The 21028-nt window shown below is 50.5% G+C and overlaps 1 protein-coding gene across 2 annotated transcripts in view; it reads right to left on the bottom strand.

Moving 5' to 3' along the window:
• The window catches only part of LOC147698192 (RNA-binding protein 26-like), a 1163085-nt gene that overhangs the window by 11184 nt on the left and 1130873 nt on the right, over positions 1-21028 (bottom strand). For both annotated transcript variants that reach the window (XM_086934819.1, XM_086934820.1), the window contains one exon: positions 19662-19775. In XM_086934819.1, coding sequence (XP_086790945.1) covers positions 19662-19775 — 114 coding nt within the window. The remainder of the gene's footprint in view (positions 1-19661; positions 19776-21028) is intronic.

Here is a 21028-nt window from a genome sequence, read left to right as displayed (position 1 = left end):
GAGGGGCTCTAGAGGAAGGCGGAGAGGTGAGTGAGAGAGATAAAATGTATAAAGTGCGATGGCTACCTGGATGCCTCCCAGCGCTGCAGACAGGTACAGGAGACAGAACAGTAGAGGTGACTACAGATCTAAAACAACCACGTTTTAAAAAGGTTTTGGAATGAGAGCAAATGAGGCTCGTTCCGCAGTAGAAGTGGGAGGGCATTCCAACCGAGGGCACCCTTATATGAGAAGGAACACCCACCACATCTGGCTCTCCTTATTCTGGGTTGAAGGGCAAGGAAGGCGGTAGTTGACTGGAGGTCTCTCCTTGGTTGATAAGGAATGATCGGAGATTGGAGAATGGACGGACCATTCTTCCAAAAGACTTTTTGGGCCAGCCACAAAGCCCTAAACTGAATCTTGCTGACGAGGAATATGCAGGAGCCTGCGGGTGTTCTAATTTGGAGCTTATTGATGGTATACTGCTGGGCTCCCAGGTATAAAGCATTCCCATAGTCAAACCAGGAGAGGATCAGTGCTTGAACCATAATTTTTCTGGCATGGAAAAGGAGAAGGGGGAGAACCTTTCGAAGCATCCTAAGTAGACCAAAGCATGTTGCTGAAAGCTTAGTTGCCTGTTGATTGAAGGTAAGAGAGCAGTCAGCCATACACCAAGGCGTTTAATCTGGTCTTTAGGGACCGGGGCATTGCCTCTGGCCAGAGAGATGCCAGATTAAAGGAAGGGGAGTTACCCAGGAGCATAAGCTCTGTCTTGCCCCCAGTGAGTTTAAGGCATGAGAGTTCCATCCACTTGGCCCCCTCCTCCAGGCAACAGCCTAGGGTGTTATATGACCCCTCGGGCGGGTAAGTGCCACCACGAGCTGCGTATCATCTGCATTGGTGATGATTTTTATGTCAAATGGATGGACAATCTCTGCCATGGGTTTCATATAGACATTAAACAGTGTGTGTAGGAGAGTAGGGTCTGCAATCCTATGATCACCCAGATTGTTTGCTTTTGTTTCACTGGTTTACGACTTTCTCTGGCTGTGGGCCTGCCAATCAGACCCACAGCCTAGCTGTTCTCTCACTAAATTGACATGGGTACCTTAGGTGCATTATCCAATTGGAACTGGGCCACCTTATCAGACCCTGTAACTCAGGGCATAGGTGTACCCAGGGCCTACCAGGGGCTGAAGCATGTATTATGCCACCCCTGGATGGCCATCTAAATCTTACACAACTGGCTGCACGACAGCTGGGGCAAGGTGGTGTAATCACCCTTTGCTTTAGATATAGTATACCTATATCTAACCCTAAAAATGGACACACAGATTCCTATCAGTCACTCCTATGGCAGGCCTTGACAATCCTGAAGGCAGAGTGCTTGGAATCGTGTGAAATGGTGCTCTGGCATGAGCTGAGCCCGTTTGCAGCTTGCGGAACCAAGTCCTAATAGCTGTTCCATGATAACGCATACCATATACTCTTAAGTGCATTATAATCCTCGCGGTTAAATGCTATCTTTGGTATTGCTTTATCAAAACATGTCGAGTAAGGTGTCATACGAATTGGAATACTAACCCCTCGCCAATTCTGGCGACGGGGTTAGCATTCCACCCTTCTAGAGGGACACGACATGTATGTAACTGTGAACCCCGGTTAAAGTTAACTGAAGCCTCAGCTCCACAAAATGGATGCTGCCACCACAGACACGAGTCTGACCTCCTGCTGCTGGGAGTCCTTCCAGCGAGGAGAGCTTGGACAAAGGGTTTCCTGTCCGGGGCGGTGCTAGCACCATCCCAGACAGGGTTTTGTGTATCCTGGGTAGGCAGGGCTTTACAGGAAGGTGACAGCAGAGTGGCACCCCGGTGCTCACTACGCATCTGCCGGCTAGAACCAGTTCCAGGGGCACACCAGCCCCTGGCCTGGGGAAAGTCCGGCATGGGTGAGGGGTGTAACCACCCCCCTTCCTGGTCCCACCCCTAGGGCAGGACCTAGTTGCGTACCCACCCCTTTCTTTAGGATAAAGGCAGGAGGGGGGACCCTTCCAAATTAGATCATCTTTGAATCCTGAAACTACTTTCTACGAAAGGAACTCTCGACTTCTTCTCAAGATTTCTCCCTTGTGACTAAGGAGTAGTCACCCTGCATCCGCAGGCACCATCCAGGAACTCTGCGGTTTGCTGCACGTCCTTCCTCCGGAATCCGACTGACCAGCACGACGAGAACCGGCTTCCCTGGCACCTCTGACCTCTACCCACATCGTCAGCTCAGCTGAGATCCGTGGGTGCGACGAGACCTCGAGGGACCGGCCATCTTCAAGACTGCACGACTCTCGCCCAGCACGACCGCCGAGGGATCCTCGAGTGGGTGCTTTGGGGTCCGAGAAGCCCCGACCCTGAGCAGCTCTAGCACCGAAGTCCAGCCTCCCAGCATCTCCACGATCTGCGTGGGGCTCTTCTGCTTTTTGCTGCTCACCGCGTTGTTTGGCTACTAGCCCGCTGGCTTGTGGCCTTCTTAGCGACGCCGGACGACATCACTGCTGTTGGTCTGGTTGCTCCAGACTGGCCCTTGCTCCCTTCCAAAAGAGGAGCACCCCGGACCCTCCTGGTACGCACCAGACGCCATATTAGGTCCACCGCGTGGGCTTGAATTTGCCAAGACTTGTTGCCCCAATCCTGGGTCCAGCGACGTCGACGGAATCATCCATCGTGGGACAGCTCGCACCTCCATCCTGGTCGCCGACAACGCCTCCTGGTCCGTGAGATCTGCAGAGCACAGCGTCGCCCACTCACCTAGTCGAGGTGACTACCATCCGGTGCCCTCCTGGTGCCACCTGACTACTGGCTAGTAGTCACGAACTTGGTCCCCTCTGCTTTCAGGTGTCATCCATCTTCGATCCAGGCTTGGATCACTCGAACTATCTTCACTGGTCGCCTGCCAGCAACTCCTTTCTTCAGGCTCCTGGTTTGTCTACGAGGATTCCCGACGTCTTTTGAGACATATGCAGCCCCTGGGCTAGGTAACTTCGGCATTTCGGTGCCCCAGCATAGCCTCACTATCCAAGGGTCAGGATCCACTGTCGTTTTCGACCTACCTTATCGGGTTCGCCCGAGAACACTAACTTTGTCTTTACTAGCTCCCATAGACTTTGTCCCGCATCCCGCGTGAGAGTGCACACTCTGCACCCGAGTCCCCTAGGCCTCCTACTAGTAATCTGAAGGTTCAGTAACGTAGTCCTAGCGATCCCAAAGCGATCCCAATTACCTGCTAGTAATTTCGCATTCCACTTCCATCGTATATGGTTTTCCGTGCCCCTCGGGCATTTGTGTAAATTGTGCAACTTAAAGTATTTTCATAAGAGTTTTGTTGTGTGCTTAGTACCCTGTCCTCATAAAGAGTACAGGGCTGTTGTGATCTAAATAAATACACTGTTTATTTTCATAACACTTGTGTGGTGTCCTTTCACTTGGTGTTGAAGGGGTATATGTGATGGTATAACAGCTGGCTTAACATGCCCTCTAGAGTTTAGCCCGAAGACTGCTCGTATCCACGCTACTAGGATAGCTGGTCTATAAGGTTGACTTACAACCAATCACCATAAGGGTTGTTTGGACTGATACATAGTGATCACTAGAATAGTGAGCACGGCATATCAGGCCAACTTCTCACAGTGTGGGGCTCAGGGCAAAGCCCTGGGGAACCCCACAGCTTAGAGGCAACTGGTTGGAGACAACATTTCCCTCATAAACCCTAAAGGAGCGATCGCTGAGAAAAGACTGCAACCATGCTACTGCCGATCCGCATACTCCTAGATTCCGGAGTCTAAGGATCAGAGTATTATGGTTAACAGTGTCAAAAGCGGCACTGAGATCACGAAGGATAATTGCCGCTGTGCCCCTTTGATATATAATCCTTCTAGCTTCCTCTGTCACTGCAAGAAGGGTGGTCTCTGTACCAAGCTGGGGACGAAACCCAGTCTGGGAAGGGTGAAGGAGATTGTTAGACCCCAGAAAGGCTACAAGTGCGGTATTTATGTGTCTCTCCAGAATCTTACTCACCCAGGGTATATGGGAAATGGGACGGTAATTGGCGAAGTTGGCCTGATCCAGAAGATTTGTTTTTTTAAGAAGGGCCTTAACTATCGCACATTTCCAGGTCAATGGCACTTCACCTGTAGAGATAGAGGAATTCACCAGGTCAAGAATCGCAGGACGAATAGTCTCTGTGACCAAGGAGAGAGCCTTGGGGGGGGGGAGGGGTGTCTATGGGAGAGTTCGATTTGATGTTTGTCATAATTTGCTCCAATGAAACAAGATCCAGCAGAGGAAACTGTGCTACTGGGATTTGAGTTCCTACAATCAGCTCGGAAAAGGAGGTAGAGAGATTGATTAACTGAGGTGATGAAAAAGTGAGATATATATCCTGGATTTTCTGTTGAAAAAACTCTGCCAGATTATTACGGTGTGTAAGGACATCATCTAGCATAGGAGGTTTCTGCTGGAGTTGGATTAAAGTTTTAGCAATTTAAAAAAATTTCTATGGGAGAGTTTGCAGCTGACTTAATTTTTTGTTCATAGAAGGCAGCTTGGGTAACTTCGATTCAAGATTTGTAGAGCTAATAGAATCCCTATATTCAATTTTGCTAAGAGCTGAACAATTCAATCTCCAACTCCTTTCAAGCCTTCTGTACCTCAAGTTAGGAGTGAACCAAGGAGCATTTTTCAGTTTGCGAATTATATGGGACTATGTCTTAGGGAGTACTATATCCAAGAAACCTTGGATCCAGAGTTAAATGTTTCAGCAGCATTGGGCAAATTAAGGTTAAGGTCATGGGTCGGTCTAGTGATTCCATATTCCACTGATCAGCAGGAAGCCTTGACCAGTTCTGCTCTCGGACCGGAATTATATTAGGGGGGCATACGGATCCAGGAATTTTCCAGGTCATAGGTATGAGGAAGTGGTCAGTCCAGGGAAGAGGGATGGGGAGTACTACAGTGAGTTCGCTACACTTGCTAAAAACTGGATCCAATAGATGACCTTTATTGTGAGTGGGTTTCAACACTTTCTCCGTAAGCTGGAGTGATAAAAGATTCTCAATCAATTCTTTAGCCAAATTATTCGGGATCATCTAAGTGTACGTTAAGGTCACCAAGCACCGTGAAATTGCTGGTCCCAGGGCTAAGTCAGCAATTGCAGTAGGGAGTGTTTCAGATAATTGTCTAGGACTGCCAGGAAGGCGATAGACTAGGAGGCCGGAAAAGGTGCTGGTAAGAGAGGCCTCTAACAAGAAAGCCAAGCTTTCACAATCTGTTACGGGGTCTGCAATAATACGACAGTTAAAAATCATTTTAAATATAATAACTATACCCCCGCCTCTACCGATGTTGCAATCGGACCAACTTATGGAGTAGTCTGGAAGAAGGGTTTGCCCAAGAATGGGCTCAGATTCATTATGTAGCCATGTCTCTGTTAAAAAAAGGATGTCTGGGTTTAAATCAGGTTTAAATCGTCCAACAACATCGAAAGTTCTTTGGAGTGCTTAGTGAAAGATCTGCAATTAAGGGAAAACCTCTTTAAAGTGGAAGGACAATCAGTGCTTTCTAAAACTTTAGTGGGGGGACGAGAATGCAAAGTCACAATAAGAACATTGCACGTTCCCATTCATCGCGTTCATGGAGTGCCGGCATGCTTCTATGAAAGGCCGGTGGAAATGCCAGCCGCAAGCCACAGAAAGAAGGGTTCGAGGATTTAGGCCGTGGGGACTGTAGGAGAGTAGCGTCTGCTTCCTATGGTCAGCCCCACTTTTTGCTTTTGCTTTACTGGTATTCGACTTAGATGTGGCTGTGGGCCTGCTAATCAGACCCATAGCCCAGATGCACTCTCTCTAAATTCACCATGTACTCTAGGTACATCCACAATTGGGAATTGGTTCACCTTGTCAGCCCCTGTAGAAGTGTACCATAGGTACTCAGGGCATAGGTGTAACCAAGGCCTACCAGGGGCTGCAGCATGTATTATGCCACCCCTGGCTGGCCACTCAGCTGGGCCAAGGTCGTGTAACTTACACATAGACACATAGTAGCCTATAAGTCACTCCTATGCAGGCCTTAACAATCCCGAAGGCAGAGTGCTTGGTTATGTGTGAGATGGTGCTTTCCATGTCCTTATAGCTGTTCTAGGATATAGCCATACCATTTACTCTTAAGTGCATTATAATCCTAGCGGTCAATCCTAACTTTGGTTTTGGCTTTATCAAAACATGTCGTGTAAGGTGTCATACACTTTGGAATACTACCCCCTCGCCAATTCTGGCGACGGGGGTACCATTCCACCCTTCTAAAGGGAGAAGGCCTGTTAGTTCTGACTATCCTGGTTAAAGTTAACCAGAGCCCCAGCATCACAAAATGGATGCTGCTGCCACAGAGACAAGTCTGACCTCCTGCTGCTGGGAGTCCTTCCAGTCACGGAGGTTTGGACAATAGGTTTCCTACTTGGGGAGGTGCGAGCACCACCCCAGACAGGAGGATGTGTATTGGGACAGGGAGGGCTGAATAGAATGAGACACTGCCTGAGGCACACTAGGTGCTTCATGCATACCCCAGCTCAAACCGATTGCTGGGGCACTCCAGCCCCAGCTCTGGCGCGAAACTGGACAAACGAAAGGGGGTGTACCTACCCCCCATCCTGGTCCCACCCATAGGAGGGACCTAGTGAGCAAACCAGCCCCCTTTAGTTGTATAAAGGTAGGGGCTGACCCAGGAGAAATCAGATTAATCCTGGAATCGACTGAAGACGAAACTCTGGACCCTTCGACATTCATCCACGCTGAAGACTGAAGAATCTCCCTTGTGGCCCAGGAGTGACCACCCTGGGAAACCAGGCACCATCCAGCAACTCGATGGCTTGCTTTGTCCCCTTTCCCGCGAGAACCCGAGCACAGCGCCTGACAAGACCTCGCCTCCTGGAACCCTCTGACCCCACTGCACGACTCCAGCACCGCTGAGCACTGTGGAAGGCGTCGTGTCCCGTGGAAGCAGGTAACTTGGAAAGTCTGCAACTTGCTAACAGCGCAGCTCCTGAGGCCTACTCAAAGCTATGCCCTGGGGACTGAGACACCCCAACACAGAGCTCCACCTGCACCGAAGGCCAGCCCTCCACCCTCCATGAGATCTGCGTGGGGCCCTTCTGCTTGTGTTCTGCTCGATGCGTTGTCCGGTTGCTGGCCCGTTGGCTAGTAGCCCCTGGTGACGATCCTTTTAGAAACTCCATCGCTGGTCTGGTTGCTCCAGACTAGCCCTTGCTTCCCTGCAAAGGTGAAGTACCTCAGACCCTCCTGGTCTGCACCAGAAGCTCTTTGTGTATCCAGCGTGGGTTGCCTTTGCTTAGGCTTGTTGGCTCTGATCTTGAAGCCGACCCCTCCATCTGCGAGATCCTTCGTGGGACAGCTCCTCTCCAGCACCTGGTCATCCTCAACGCCTCCTGGTCCGCGTGGCTGCAACGACAAGCTTCACCCCAGCACCTGATTGCTCCTCGACGACGTCTGGTTCCTTCCCTGGTTCCACCCGGTCACTGGCTAGTGACCTAGACTCTGTCCCCTCTGCTTTCAGGTCCTCTTCATCCTCGATCCACCCTTGGATCCACCCGGACATCTTCCTCCTGTTCGCCTGCAGCATCTTTCTTCACAGGCTCCATAGACTTCAACAGCAATACCCGACACATCTTCACACCTATGCACCCGCTTCCTGTGGGTGAGGTAACGCGAGTACGTCGGTGCTCTCAAGGGTATTGACTATCCAAGTGTCTAGGTTTTTAGTTGTATCCTCCTAGCTAGCCCGGAAGTGTCCTAAATCTTCATTTACTTACCTTTTACGTTCCTATTGACTTTCTATTGACTCTCGCGTGAGAGTACTGACTCTGCACGCACCGCCTGTGGGGCTCCTAATCCTAACCTAAGGGTCAGATAGTGTAGCCCAGCGATTCCCTAGGCCTCTTCCTTTCCTTACGCAAGTCGTGGTTCTTATACCACTTACTTAGTATATGGTTTTACGTGCCCCTAGGGCCTAACTGTAAATTGTGCTATTTAAAGTATTTCTAAGTATAACTTTTTATGTACTTTTGCCTCTGATCTCATAAAGAGTTCAGAGGAGTGTGTTAGTAAATAAATACATATATATTTGATATATATCCTGTGTGGTGTCCTTTCATTTGATATTCAAAGGGTTACATATGGTAAAACAGTTGGCTTTACACGCCCTTAAGAGTCTTTTAGCCTAAGACTGTTCTGTCCACGCTACCTCTAGGATAGCTGGTCTATAAGGTTGACTTTACAACCATCACCATAAGGGTTGTTTGGACTGGTGCAAGGTGTTCACTAGAATAGTTAACATCATATACCAGGCCAACTTTTCACAGGGACGGCGAAGAGCCCGCCTTGGAAGATACAGGTGAAAAAGCAACAATACAGCACCCCTGTCTCCGGGTAGGAAGACACCAACAGATGACATACCTCTGGAGAGGAAGGAACCTTGAGAGACGAATCAAGAACCTGACGCCATTGCGGCTCCGGGGTGTCCGCCACCTGACAGACGCATGTCGGCACCGGAGGGGGCACTTGCGGCGCCGCGTCAACCTCTGCCACCACGTGCTCCCAAGGAGACAGGGGCGGGATCGACGCCGGTACTGCGAAGGAGAGGAGCCGAAAAGGCACCGGCTTGGTCTTAGGCGGGGCAGCCACCCGCGTTGATGACCGAGAGGGACTCGGAAAAGTACCCCGGGTCCCAGCCTCCACCCACGACTCCACAGGAGCCGGGGAGGAAGGCTCCCGGCGCCGAGACGGTGTTGGCTCGGTCTCTGGCGAGGCAGGCGCCTGCGTTGAGGACCGAGGGGGACTCTGGGGTAGCCCGGAGTCCCGGCGATCTCCTGCGACGCCACAGGGAGCCCCGTAGGGATTTGCGGCGAGGCAGGGACGCCAGGTGCTGAAGAGGGAAGCCCCGAAGAACCACACCCGACGACACCACCCTGCTATGACCTGAAGCCGAAACCTTCGGCGCCGGAGCCGCCAGGGACTCCGCGGAAGTCCCTGCGCGAGGCAAGGAATCCACGGATGTCTCAGGAGGTGGAGGAGGGGCCAAAGAAGCCTGCAGAGCCACAGAATAGGCTGTGATTTGGGCCCTAGTCACCCCGACGCCAGAAAAACAGAGGGTAGGAAGGAGAAAGGTGGGGGCACATGTCCCGCGGGGAGCCGGCACCCACTGCTGAAGGAGGACAGGGCCTCGGAGGCAAGCTGAAGGACCTACCAGCCGGCGAACCACGCACCTAGGGCCTTGGCGAAGGACGATGTCGCAGACGAAACCAGCGGCTCCTTGCTTCAGAGGCAGGAGACGGACACTGGGATGAGAACGACCTGGACAAGCGCGCCAACAGCAATTTCATACATTGCTCTCGCCGTGATACAGGCTTAAGGTGCTGACTGGAGTCACAATCCGTCGAGTCGTGGTGCTCACCCAGGCACCACATGCAGATCGGGTGAGGGTCCGTCGCGGACATGGGACGTGCACAAGAGGTACACGTCTTGAAGCCCGAAGACATTCGCAAACACTCTCACTACGGCGAAGCATTAAAAGGAATGGAAGGCCTGAAAACAGGCCAGGACACAATTGGTTCCGCGTTGCACGCGGAAAAGAGATAAAACTGGTGTAGGCGAGCCGGGGTGGGACTTATGTATCCTTGCTGATGTCACGTACGCGGACAACGTTGGGGCGGAGTCACGTAGTGCCGTCCCCCCAGCGCGCAGAGATGCTGTGGCAAAATGTTCCCTCTACATTCCGTAGGGAGGACTGGGGCGGGCCCTTATAACAAGTATATTACCGACTTGGACCAATTGATGGTATAGCCAGAATTCCTTTAAATGTTGGAGCAAATCTGAAAGATCCTGTCAATGTAGGCATGGGGGGACGCTACGTATAATAAAATGTTGTCTGCATAAAGTTAGATTCTGCCCTCCCCCATCAGTCTGTCCATTTTAATCCAAGTATCAGAGGATCTCCTCGTATCCAGCTGGCCAAGGGCTATAAAATCAGCACAAATATAATGGGTGACAAAGGGCAGCGCTGTATTGTCCTACAGTGCAGAGCAAATGTCCCGGTGTGGACGTTCACCACTACTCGAGCGAGTGGTACGGTACATAATAGCCCAATCCATTTGATGAATTTTACCCCAAAGCCCATACGTTCCAGAACAGCTAACATGTAGGGCTATTATACTGTATCGAAAGCCATACGGGCGTCCACGGACAGTATAGCAGCACCTCCCTGGATAGTATCTTTCCTAGCGAGGACCACATTCTTTCTCCGCAGGTTTAGAGCTGTATTCCGGCCCGCCAGTATTTTGGCCAGGATTTTTACCTCCATATTGAGTAAAGATATGGGGCGGTATGAGAAGAAATCTTCAGCCGGCTTTCCTTTCTTATGAATAACGACTATGGAGGCCACACGTTGGTCTCTGGGCAGAATCCCCATACTTTTGCTCTCGAGATACATAGTGAGCAGTTGGGGAGGCACTTTTGTGGCAGTTAGCTTGAGGAGTTTTATGGAAAGGCCATTAGGTCCCATGGCTTTCCCAGCCTGTAGACTGTGTATAGCTGCTATTTTCTCAATCATGAGGTCTTCGTCAAGTGCTGGTTGGTCTTCCTCCGTTAATGTCGGGATCTGAATATCGTTAAGAAATTTCAGTGATTCATCAATTGTGTATGGGGTCATGGGGGTAGAGTTTCATAAAACAGTCTGCAAATCCCTCTGCTTTAGCTTACGGATCCGTCATTCATACCCCATCCAGTCCATCTATGGCTGTGATCCAGCGATCTGCCCTATCTCGTCTCTCCAGCTATGCAAGCAGCTTGCCTGCGCAGTCTCCGAGCTAATATATTCTGTGCTGTTGTGCCTGGTGTTTGTCCTGAGCAGCCTCAGTCGTTAGCGCCCTATATTCCTGCCGCTTGAGCTGTAAAACACGGGCAACTGTATCATCTGGTGTATTTACAGCAGCTTGCTCCCTGTCTAGAATATCACGCTCCAGTTTTTCTAGTTATTTGCACTTCTATTTCTTACGCGAGGGAGAGCCAGCCCCTTTATCACAGTTTTATAAGCTTCCCAGATGATTCGAGATGATTGGACCGAACCCACATTTTCGGTGAATTAGATATCTGTGGCTTTAATAAGATTCGATTTAATGTGCAGAATTTTGAGCCACCAGGGGTTAATCGAGATTCTTCTGCGAGTGCGGGCAGTGCCAGACACATCCCTAGCTGATATCGGGATCCAACGGGGCCCTGCGGCGTCCGGACCAAAGTCGCCGTCAGCGCCGGGGCAGAAGCACCAGGCCCGCTTGGGGACCCAGTTGGGGCCGCTTGACCCGAAGGCGCCGCGGACCCAGACGGAGGAGTGAGCGACCTCATGGCCATGAGGAAGGCCTCGATCTCCTCCGGCGTCGCTTTCTGCACAGGGACCGGTGGGTATGGAGCAGGCCGCGATGCCTGCGGCTCCGGTGGAGCCGCGTGGGCGGTGTTGCCCGAACCACCGGCCGAGTCAGAAGAGCGATGTCTCCTCTTCGACTTCTTGTGCCTCTTACCTGAGGACTTCGAGCCCGAAGACTGATGACGACTCCCGAAACTGTGGTGACTCCAGCCCGCGATCGGTCCCTCTACCTCCTTCTGGACCAGGATATCGAGCGGCGCGGGCCGACTGCCGGAGCTCGAGTCGCTTGTGCACCTGCTCCCGTCTAGCTTTGAACGTCAGGGCCCGGCAGTCGGAGCAGGACTTGTCGTCGTGGTCGGGGCCCAGACAGTGAAGGCACTGGCAATGGGGGTCGGTAATCGACATCAGTCGGCAACAATCGACGCAGGGTTTGAACCCGGCATCCCTACCGGCACCGTCTGAGTCGAGTGACTTCAGAAGATGATCAAAAATTATCAAAAAAGTTAGTCAAAAATTGACTATGGGTACTACTTTTTCCAGATCGGCGCTTGCTGGCGTGGAAAAAAGAAGAACTGACGTCAGCGCGCGAGGGCGGCATCCAAGTACTCCGGCGACGTCATCCCGGCGCCAACGACGGACGCGGAGCCGCAGACGACTCCTACCGACGCGCAAGGGTACTGCTACGCAAAAGTTTCTGGATCCAGTCTGACACCTGGGGATATTCTAAGGCAAGGAATCTAACACTAACCTGTTTCTTTCAGATAAGGCGCTATGCAAGAGGAATCTGTACATATTAAAAACACAGTAGCACGTTCCTGAAAGACAATAGGCAGCTTCAGTTGTGGAAACTAAATGGGGCGAAAAGGTCCAGGTCGTGGCATGCAAGTGGGAGGACTTCCGAGCACGGGTGTGTTCTAGTTGGTGGTGGTGTCCAGCTCCTAGCACGAACAAGTATCCGTAAAGGCGGAGGTGCTACTCTTTGCCTTGCTCCTTGTTCATCCCAATGTGCATCCCTTGAAATGGCAAACACGAAACGCCATCTTCTCGAAAGGTGTAATGGAATCTGTCTGCTTAATTAAAGGACCATATCCGCTTCCATAAAACCACGCTTAATTGAAAAAAATAAATAATTACCTTTTCAATCCAGCAACTCGCTATCCACCAGAGGTGACAAAAGGCCCCAAATGTACCTTTTCTAGCGTTTTTAAAGCAGCATCTCCTAGCAGTCAATCCGAACAAATGGCACATTAACCTTTTCTACTGCCCCCCGATACTACCCCGAGATGTGTAGCAATTTAGTACAAGAAAGGGGCAACTTTGGTGATTTAGTTTGTTGAAGAATCTGATTACACAATGCGTTTTTCTATTGAAAGCAACCTATTTGTGAATGAAGAGGTAAAATGTGTTATCAGTGTTAGATTATATACAGCTAGCTGTTTTGTACTTTTGGTGAATGCTTGTGCATTAGTGGCTTGAGGCATATTCCAGAAACTTGACTGGCGTGAGCTGGACTGGGTAACTCTTCATTCTACGTTGATTTAAGGGGGCCTAACCTACAAAACCATGCTATTGCAACCTCTTTGGACACTGAAAAGTCTGAGATTTACTTCATGAACCGCTACCAGAGGCAAACATGTAGATCACCCTTACCCAGGCTATGTCTTATTGACTGGACCTAGTACTTTGAGAAGCAGTTCAGCAAAGTAACTACGTTTTGATTTCACATGCGTGAGGCAGCCCTAAGAGTCAGTTTTGATGAAAGATTATGCTGTGGTGAGTAATTCTTTTAGTAGTCTTTAGATTTTGTATTTGCACTTCCTGCAATGTTTTGATACCATTCCTGTAGTGGTCGAGGAATGTATGTAGAGCTAGGGTCCTTATCATTTACGTTTTACGACTGAAGCGGCACGCGCTTTCGAAATGACGAAGCCCCAAACTTCTCACCGTATGCCTTATCAACCACCAGACACCCAGTCTTCCTGTATTTCACTTTTATCACTGTTTTTCCTTCTTTCTCTTCATCCTTCTTTCCTCATTCGGTGTTTTCTCTCTCTTGTTCTGGATTAAAAACTGTTGAGGAGGGGGAGGAGCCAAGATGGCGGCGAGAACGGACGTGTAGTCGCCCGGCTCCCCGATCCTTTGTTCCCTGCAGCGCCATCCTGCTCCGGATCCTGACACTAAATGCACGCGGGCGGTAGCTGACGTCGTGCTGACACCGGAGGTGCTCCCCCGGTCTCTCTAGCTGTCCGCAATCCGGAGATGGGGCACGCTTCTCCGCGGACCGGGACTGCGCCCTGGACCTAGGACCCTGTGTCCCTGAGCAACGCCGGAGGGAGGCGCGACTCGAAGGGCTGATGAAGCGGTGGACTGTCGAATGATCCCAGGCGGCCTGTGGGCAGTGAGAGGGCTGGCCTCTGCCCTTGCTGGGGAGTACGTGTCGCCTGCCGGTGGTTCTATTCTGCCTCTTAGCTCCCACGCGACACAGAGGTGAGACGCGCTGCTCCTTCTTGCCGTCCATGCAGCGGGCGGCCATGACTAGCCGCCTCACTCGCTCCTGCCAGTGAATACGTGAGGGGGTTTCTTCTTAACTTTGCACAGGCGAAGACGGACCCGGCTGTCCGGTGCTACCGTCTAGTCTGCGCATTGCTTGCCTGCCTCCTCGATCGGAGGAACCCCTGGCACCACGATATGGCGAACTTTTCCTCTGTGTTCGTAATGGGCTCCACATCGGACTTGGCATCGGCTGTAATGTCGGCATGTTGGCAGAGTAGTGAACGTGGTGCTGCACCCTATGCTATGGACGCACGTGGCTCCCCGCCTGAATATACTTATGCCTCTGTTATGAGCGCTCTCACTGCCCTGAAGGTGGATATGTCTGAGTGTTCCCGAGTGATGGGTCAGAAACTGGATGGAGTTGCACGCGTAATTCAGGGAATCAAGTCAGATTGTTTGCACCTTCCCTCCGGCCGACCCCTGCATGATGGTGTGCTGGCTACATTGTCCCAGAGCGCCTGTGACTCTGTGCACACCTCTCGCTCTACTGGCTCAGAAATCTTGCTGCCTGCCGGTCCCGGAGTCGCTACAAAGTTACCTATCCTGTCTAAGACCTCCGTTTGGGCTACTGTATCACCATCCTTCCGTGTGTCCCGGCGGGCGCGGCTCTTCTCTCCCTGTAACACCTGCACGCTTCACTACGCTACTTTAAACCCCAGCGCTCCACCGCTACAGATGGACATTGAACTGTTCCCTTCCTGGTCTGCTCAATCTAAGTCTGCTTGGAAGTGGCCATTTTGTTTTCAGGGATCGTCTCTTCACCGAATGCGGCCATCTTATCTCTTTGTTCTACCTGAGGCGGGGCTTACATCGGAGCTCTGTTTGCGACAGCGTTTGCGATCTGGCCAGGGTTAGACATGCCCTTGTTTAACGAACTGTGCTTATGGATGGCTGAGACCCGGGCTGGAGTGCTTCTTCAGCACGAGGATGTGTTCTTTGACACTCTTCTACTTCCCATTGTTGTTTGATTCTCCTTATTTGCTTAAGTTGATTGCGGGAACGTGAGGGTTGGGATTGGGGTTCTTAGGGTGACTTGGGAATTGCTCCTCCTCCTATACTTGCGTGGGAGTTCAAGGATAGATTCTGTTCTTACTCCCTATATCACTGGACTATGTTTCTTTCACCTTTTTCTTTTCTTTCCTCAGTTCCTCTTTTCTTTCTCTTTCTTTTCCTTTCTTACTTCTCTTTCTTCTAAATTTCGGGTTTATTGGGGCGACAGACACTCTGCTAGGGGGGGGGGCAGGCCGTAGCCTCTGCATGTGTGTAGGGTGGGGGGTTATATTTAGTTTTGGTTAGTTTCTATGGTGCCTATGTATGATCTTTTCTTATGATTTTTCTTTTTCTGTTTTGGGTCTGTGTTAAGGATTAGTGGGGGGTGGGTAGCAATGTGGGTGGTATATAAATGTGAACTGACTCTCCTGTTGCTCTACGCCGTACCGCTGACTTGTATGGAACTCCTCGTTATTATTGCTGCTTTTTGATGCTGCCTGTCCATGTGCTGTAGTTAATATACGGACTCGAATCTCCTTGGTTTATTCTTCATTGTTTTCTCTTGGACTAAACTCTAGAAAATCTAAACCTTCAATGCTCCTCCTCCCTAGCGCCACTATTCCGTTCAGTGTAACTGCTGTGAATTGTTGCTATATTGCCTGTTGTCGCTGGGAAACGTAATGCTTACTCATGTGCTAAATAGTATTGTGGCCGGCCCGAGGGTTGTAGGCCCGTATTTGTACTACTCTTCATGCACAATAAAGGTTGTCAAAAATTAAAAAAAAAAAAAAAAAAAAACTGTTGAGGAAAAATTAGCGTCGGTCCCCAGAAATGTGTGCCCCACATGCATCAAATTATATATTAAACATAACTAAAAACTTATAAGATCCACTGTATTAATCTCTATTTCATCACTGCTCTCTATTTTGATCACTGCTCCCTCTGGGACTCTCCTTGCTCCGATTTCCCCTTCCTGTGGCTGCGTCCCCTGCAGCCTTGCCCCCCTTGCTCCCCGCACCCGACTCCCAGCTGCTCCCCCCCCCACCTCCCCTTCTTAATGGCGGCCGCATGCCGCTAACGCGCCTAAGGCAAGCCAGTCTGCGCCTGGACTGCACCCAGTGCTAGACCCGCGTGAGAGTCACGACGCCCTATATCGCTACGATGCCAACATCCTCCACGAGCTCAACGCCGGCTGATCACCCATCTGCTTCCAGACCACCCTGAAGTTCACTCACGGACCAGTCTCCTGCTGGAGCTGCAGCTTCACCAACCACCAAGCACCTGCTCGTCCTGTGACCCCCCTCCCCCCCAGGGCAGGTCACAACCACCTCAGATGCATACTAAACACCGCTCCTTCCACAAGCACGCCATCGAACTCTGGGAGCATGCTCGACTCATCCTCCCCGGACGTCGCCTTTCTGACAGAGACCTGCATGAAACCCTCATCAGCACCAGACATAGCCATCCCGGACGGCTACAAGATCACCCGCAGCGATCGCATCAACAGACCGGGAGTAGGAATCGCCATCGTCCACAGGAATACCCTCAGAATCTCGACCAGCTCCGAAGACACCCTCAGCACCGCCGAACACCTGCACTTACAGATTCATGTTGATCCCAACATCACCCTAAGAGGAACCCTAGTCTACAGACCATCCCCGGACCCCGGAAACAGTTCAGGGACTCCATCTCAGACGTTGTCAGTTCTCACGCCCTGGCCTCCACAGACTACATCCTCCTCGGAGACATGGACTTCCACCTCGAGAATGCCGATAGCAACTCAAACAGCTTGCCACGACACCCACCCACTCCGCCGGGGACACGCTCGACCCAATCTTCTCCGCCAGCAACCACGTCACCTTAAGCCACACCACAGAACTCCACTGGACTGACCACTTCTGCTTTCACTTCGCCTTCGGGAAACACACCACGCACTACCACCCTCAACGAATCACCCACCGCAGCTGGTACAACGCAGCTCGTACAAGGTCACCGAAGACCAGCTTATCACCACCCTCGCCCGAGACCCACCAATTGACTCCACGACACCGACACAGCCACCCGCAACCTCAGGCAATAGATCAACGACTGCGCAAATACTCTTGCCCCAATTAAGTTACCCTCAAACAGACGCACCGACAGAAGGGCCAGCTGGTTCACCACCGACCTCCAGGCATCCAAGCAGACCTGCCGAAGACTTTAGAAGAAGTGGCGCCACAAACAGACACCGGACAACCACGCTGCCCTCAAGAACGCCAGCCACAAGCCCCACCAACTCATTCGAACTGCCAAAAGGACCTCCTTCAAGGAAAGCATCAACAATGCACACAACAGCAAAGAGCTCTTCAACATCGTGAAGTACCTCGCCAACCCCAGCTCCAACGACATCCCACAGTCGCAAGACCTCTGCGACTCCCTAGCCAACTCCTTTCACCGCAAGATCGCAGACATCCACGACAACTTCAACACCCAGACCACCCGCCGACACTTCAGACTCACGGACCCCCAGCCACACCGGCCTCCTGCTCACCGGGAACCACGTCAACGACGACATCATCAAAATCATGAACACCATCCGCTCCGCCTCGCCATCCGACCCCTGCCCCCATCACAGCTTCAACAAAGCAAGCTCCATCGTTGCACCCCGTCTCCGGAAGATCCTCAACAGCTCCTCCGAGACCGCCACCTTCCCAGAGAGCTGGAAACATGCTGAGATCAATGCCCTACTCAAGAAACCCAAGGCGGACCCAAAGGACCTCAAGAACTTCCGGCCCATCTCCCTACTCCCGTTCCTGGCGAGAGTCATCAAGAAGATAGTCAACAGGCAATTGACCCACTTCTTTGAAGAGAACACCACCCTGGACTCATCCCAATCCGGATTCCACAGCACCGAAACCGCCCTCATTGCCGCCACCGACGATATCAGGACCCAGCTGGACAAGGGCGAAACCATGGCCCTCATCCTCCTGGACCTCTTGGCCGCCTTCAACACCGTCTTCCACCACACCCTACGCACACGCCTCCACAACGTAGGGATCCGCGACAAAGCCCTGAACTGGATCTCCTCCTTCCTCACCGGCAGAACCCAGAGAGTCCGTCTCCCCCATTCCGATCCTCAGCCACAAGATGACCTGCGGCGTACCCCAAAGATCATCCCTCAGCCCGACCCTTTTTAACATCTACATGGCACCGCTTGCCAAAATCGTCCGATCACACGACCTCAACATAGTCTCATACGCCAATGACACCCAGCTGATCCTCTCCCTCAACAAGGACCCCAACACCGCCAAAACCAACCTCCATAAAGGAATGAAGGCCGTCGCCGAATGGATGAAGAACAGCCGCCTTAAACTGAACTCAGACAAAACGGAGGTTCGCATCCTCCGATCCATCCCATCCGCCTGGGACGACTCCTGGTGGCCGTCCTCGCTGGGAGCTGCTTTAACACCCACCGACCACACAGGCTGCCTGGGGTTCATCCTCAACTCATCTCTATCAATGACCCAGCAAGTCAACACTGTCTCCTCCTCCTGCTTCAACACCCTCTGCATGCTGCGCAAGATCTACAGATGGATCCCCACCGGAACCAGAAGGACGGTCACCCAGGCCTTCGTCAGCAACAGGCTGCACTACAGCAACGCCCTCTACGCGGGAACCACAGCCAAACTCCGCTAACCTTCCCCTTGCCACCGTACTAACCTCGCCACCGTCCCACGCATCCACCGAACGACCACAAGCAGATAATTCTTCCGCCTCGTCGCCAAGACATGGAACATCCTCCCCATCCACCTGCGACAGACCCAGGACCTATTGACCTTCAGAAGACTTCTCAAGATCTGGCTGTTTGAGCAGTAGCAGCTCCCCCTCCCCCTTAGCCCCTAGAGACCCTCACGGATGAGTAGTGCGCTCTACAAATGTATTGATTGATTGATGACTGATATTTAATCCATTACAGGATTTGACTCAGCCAATATGGAGGAGGGACTCTACAAAATGTGTACTGTTAGTTGCTCAAACATATCCATTGCATTAATCAATGACATTTTGTAGTATGCTGCTGTAGTTTTAGAATATACATCATGTTATGTGTAGGGCTTGAGCCTCTTCGTTTTATTTTCTGTATTCTCCACATTTATAAAATCAGTAACTGGAATTATGATCCATTTTGAGATTTACGTTTTTGAATATGAAGGAGGATAATTCCCAATCCAGCAATGTGAACTCCAGTTGCTTAACCATATAGATTTTTTTAATGATAACATTGTTTTAGCCACTGAATGAAAGTTGTTTATACAAACGTGATATATTTATGCATTATACGTTGCTTTAAGTGCACATGTTGTACACACTACCTAATTACATCCTACAATATTGCATACAGTCTCTTGAATAGCGTCAGTGAGCCGTCAAATCCATTCAGCACCTTTCTACAACAACTTTGCACTTGTTCCGTGGACTCTCAACGGAATATGTGGACTTATATTTTTTGGATTAGAGTGACCACTTTCTTGGCAGTAGATCTTCGGAGTGACTTAGCTTGAATTATTGGTAATGTGTTTCAGACGGTCAATGGACATTGAAAAATAGTGGATGTCAAACGAATACTGTTCTGCATGAAAAACAAGTCGATGCCAATGATTCTGTTACTGAGAAAGAACTCACTTCCTCTTCTTCTTGTTCAACTTCTTCCGTTTCAGCACTTGACATGTTAGCTACAGGTTTATTCCAAGACAACTTTAAGTCTTGGCCTTTGAAACGCGCTCCATGAACAGCAGCCTAAAAGAAAAGATTCAAATGGAAAAATGATTACACTGAGTAGCATTTACTCCATGAAAAGAAAATTGATGAGCGAAACAAATTAAAGAGCAGAGTAAACTCTTACTTTCTCAAGTGAAAGTGTTTCAATTATTATGGCAATGTTGTGATAATTCTTCTATAGCTTATTTAATGATCGTTAAATGCTCCCTCCAGTCATAACAAATTTGAACACTAGTATCTAGTAGACTGTGACAAAACCTTTGCTGAACCTAAGTGGTAGGTAAGCCAAATACCCTGGAAAATCATTCACTAAGACAGGAGGACAGCGAGCACATTATCCTCCATGTACTGCTGAACAAAATCTCAAAAGGAGTTGAGCCATGGAAATGGAATGGTAGGTTGCTGAGAACGAATGGTGGTTAACAGCACAAGAAGCAAAGAAATATTTTTGTAAGGTTAGAAGAAAAACGCACTTGCCTATAAAACATTTGCATATCGTCACTTTAGGTTGAAGGTCCAGCTACTCCCAAACTACTGTGCACTACATGGTGTGAAAGGTATTCTGGCTAATGCTGTGAGAAGTTGGCCTGATATATAGTGTTCACTATTCTAGTGAGCACTTTGCATCAGTCCAAACAACCCTTATGGTGATTGGTTGTAAGTCAACCTTATAGACCAGCTATCCTAGTAGCGTGGATACGAGCAGTCTTCGGGCTAAACTCTAGAGGGCATGTTAAGCCAGCTGTTATACCATCACATATACCCCTTCAACACCAAGTGAAAGGACACCACACAAGTGTTATGAAAATAAACAGTGTATTTATTAGAATCACAACAGCCCTGTACTCTTTATGAGGACAGGGTACTAAGCACACAACAAAACTCTTATAAAAATACTTAAAGTTGCACAATTTACACAAATGCCCGAGGGGCACGAAAAACCATATACTATGAAAGTGGAATGCGAAATTACTAGCAGGTAAGTACTGGACTAATAGGCTTTGGAATCGCTAGGACTACGTTACTGAACCTTCAGATTACTAGTAGGAGGCCTAGGGGACTCGGGTGCAGAGTGTGCACTCTCACGCGGGATGCAGGACAAAGGCTATGGTAGCTAGATTTCACAAAGTTAGTGTTCTCGGGCGAACCCGACTAGGTAGATCGAAAACGACAGTGGATCCTGACCCTTGGATAGTGAGGCTATGCTGGGGCACCGAAATGCCGAAGTTACCGAGCCCAGGGGCTGCAGCTGCATAGGTCTGAAAAGACGT

This window comes from Lissotriton vulgaris, chromosome 8 (assembly GCF_964263255.1).
Source record: "Lissotriton vulgaris chromosome 8, aLisVul1.2, whole genome shotgun sequence".
NCBI classification, from domain to species: domain Eukaryota; kingdom Metazoa; phylum Chordata; class Amphibia; order Caudata; family Salamandridae; genus Lissotriton; species Lissotriton vulgaris.
The sequence above is the reverse complement of the archived record's forward strand: the minus strand, read 5'-3'. Positions and strand labels throughout refer to the sequence as shown.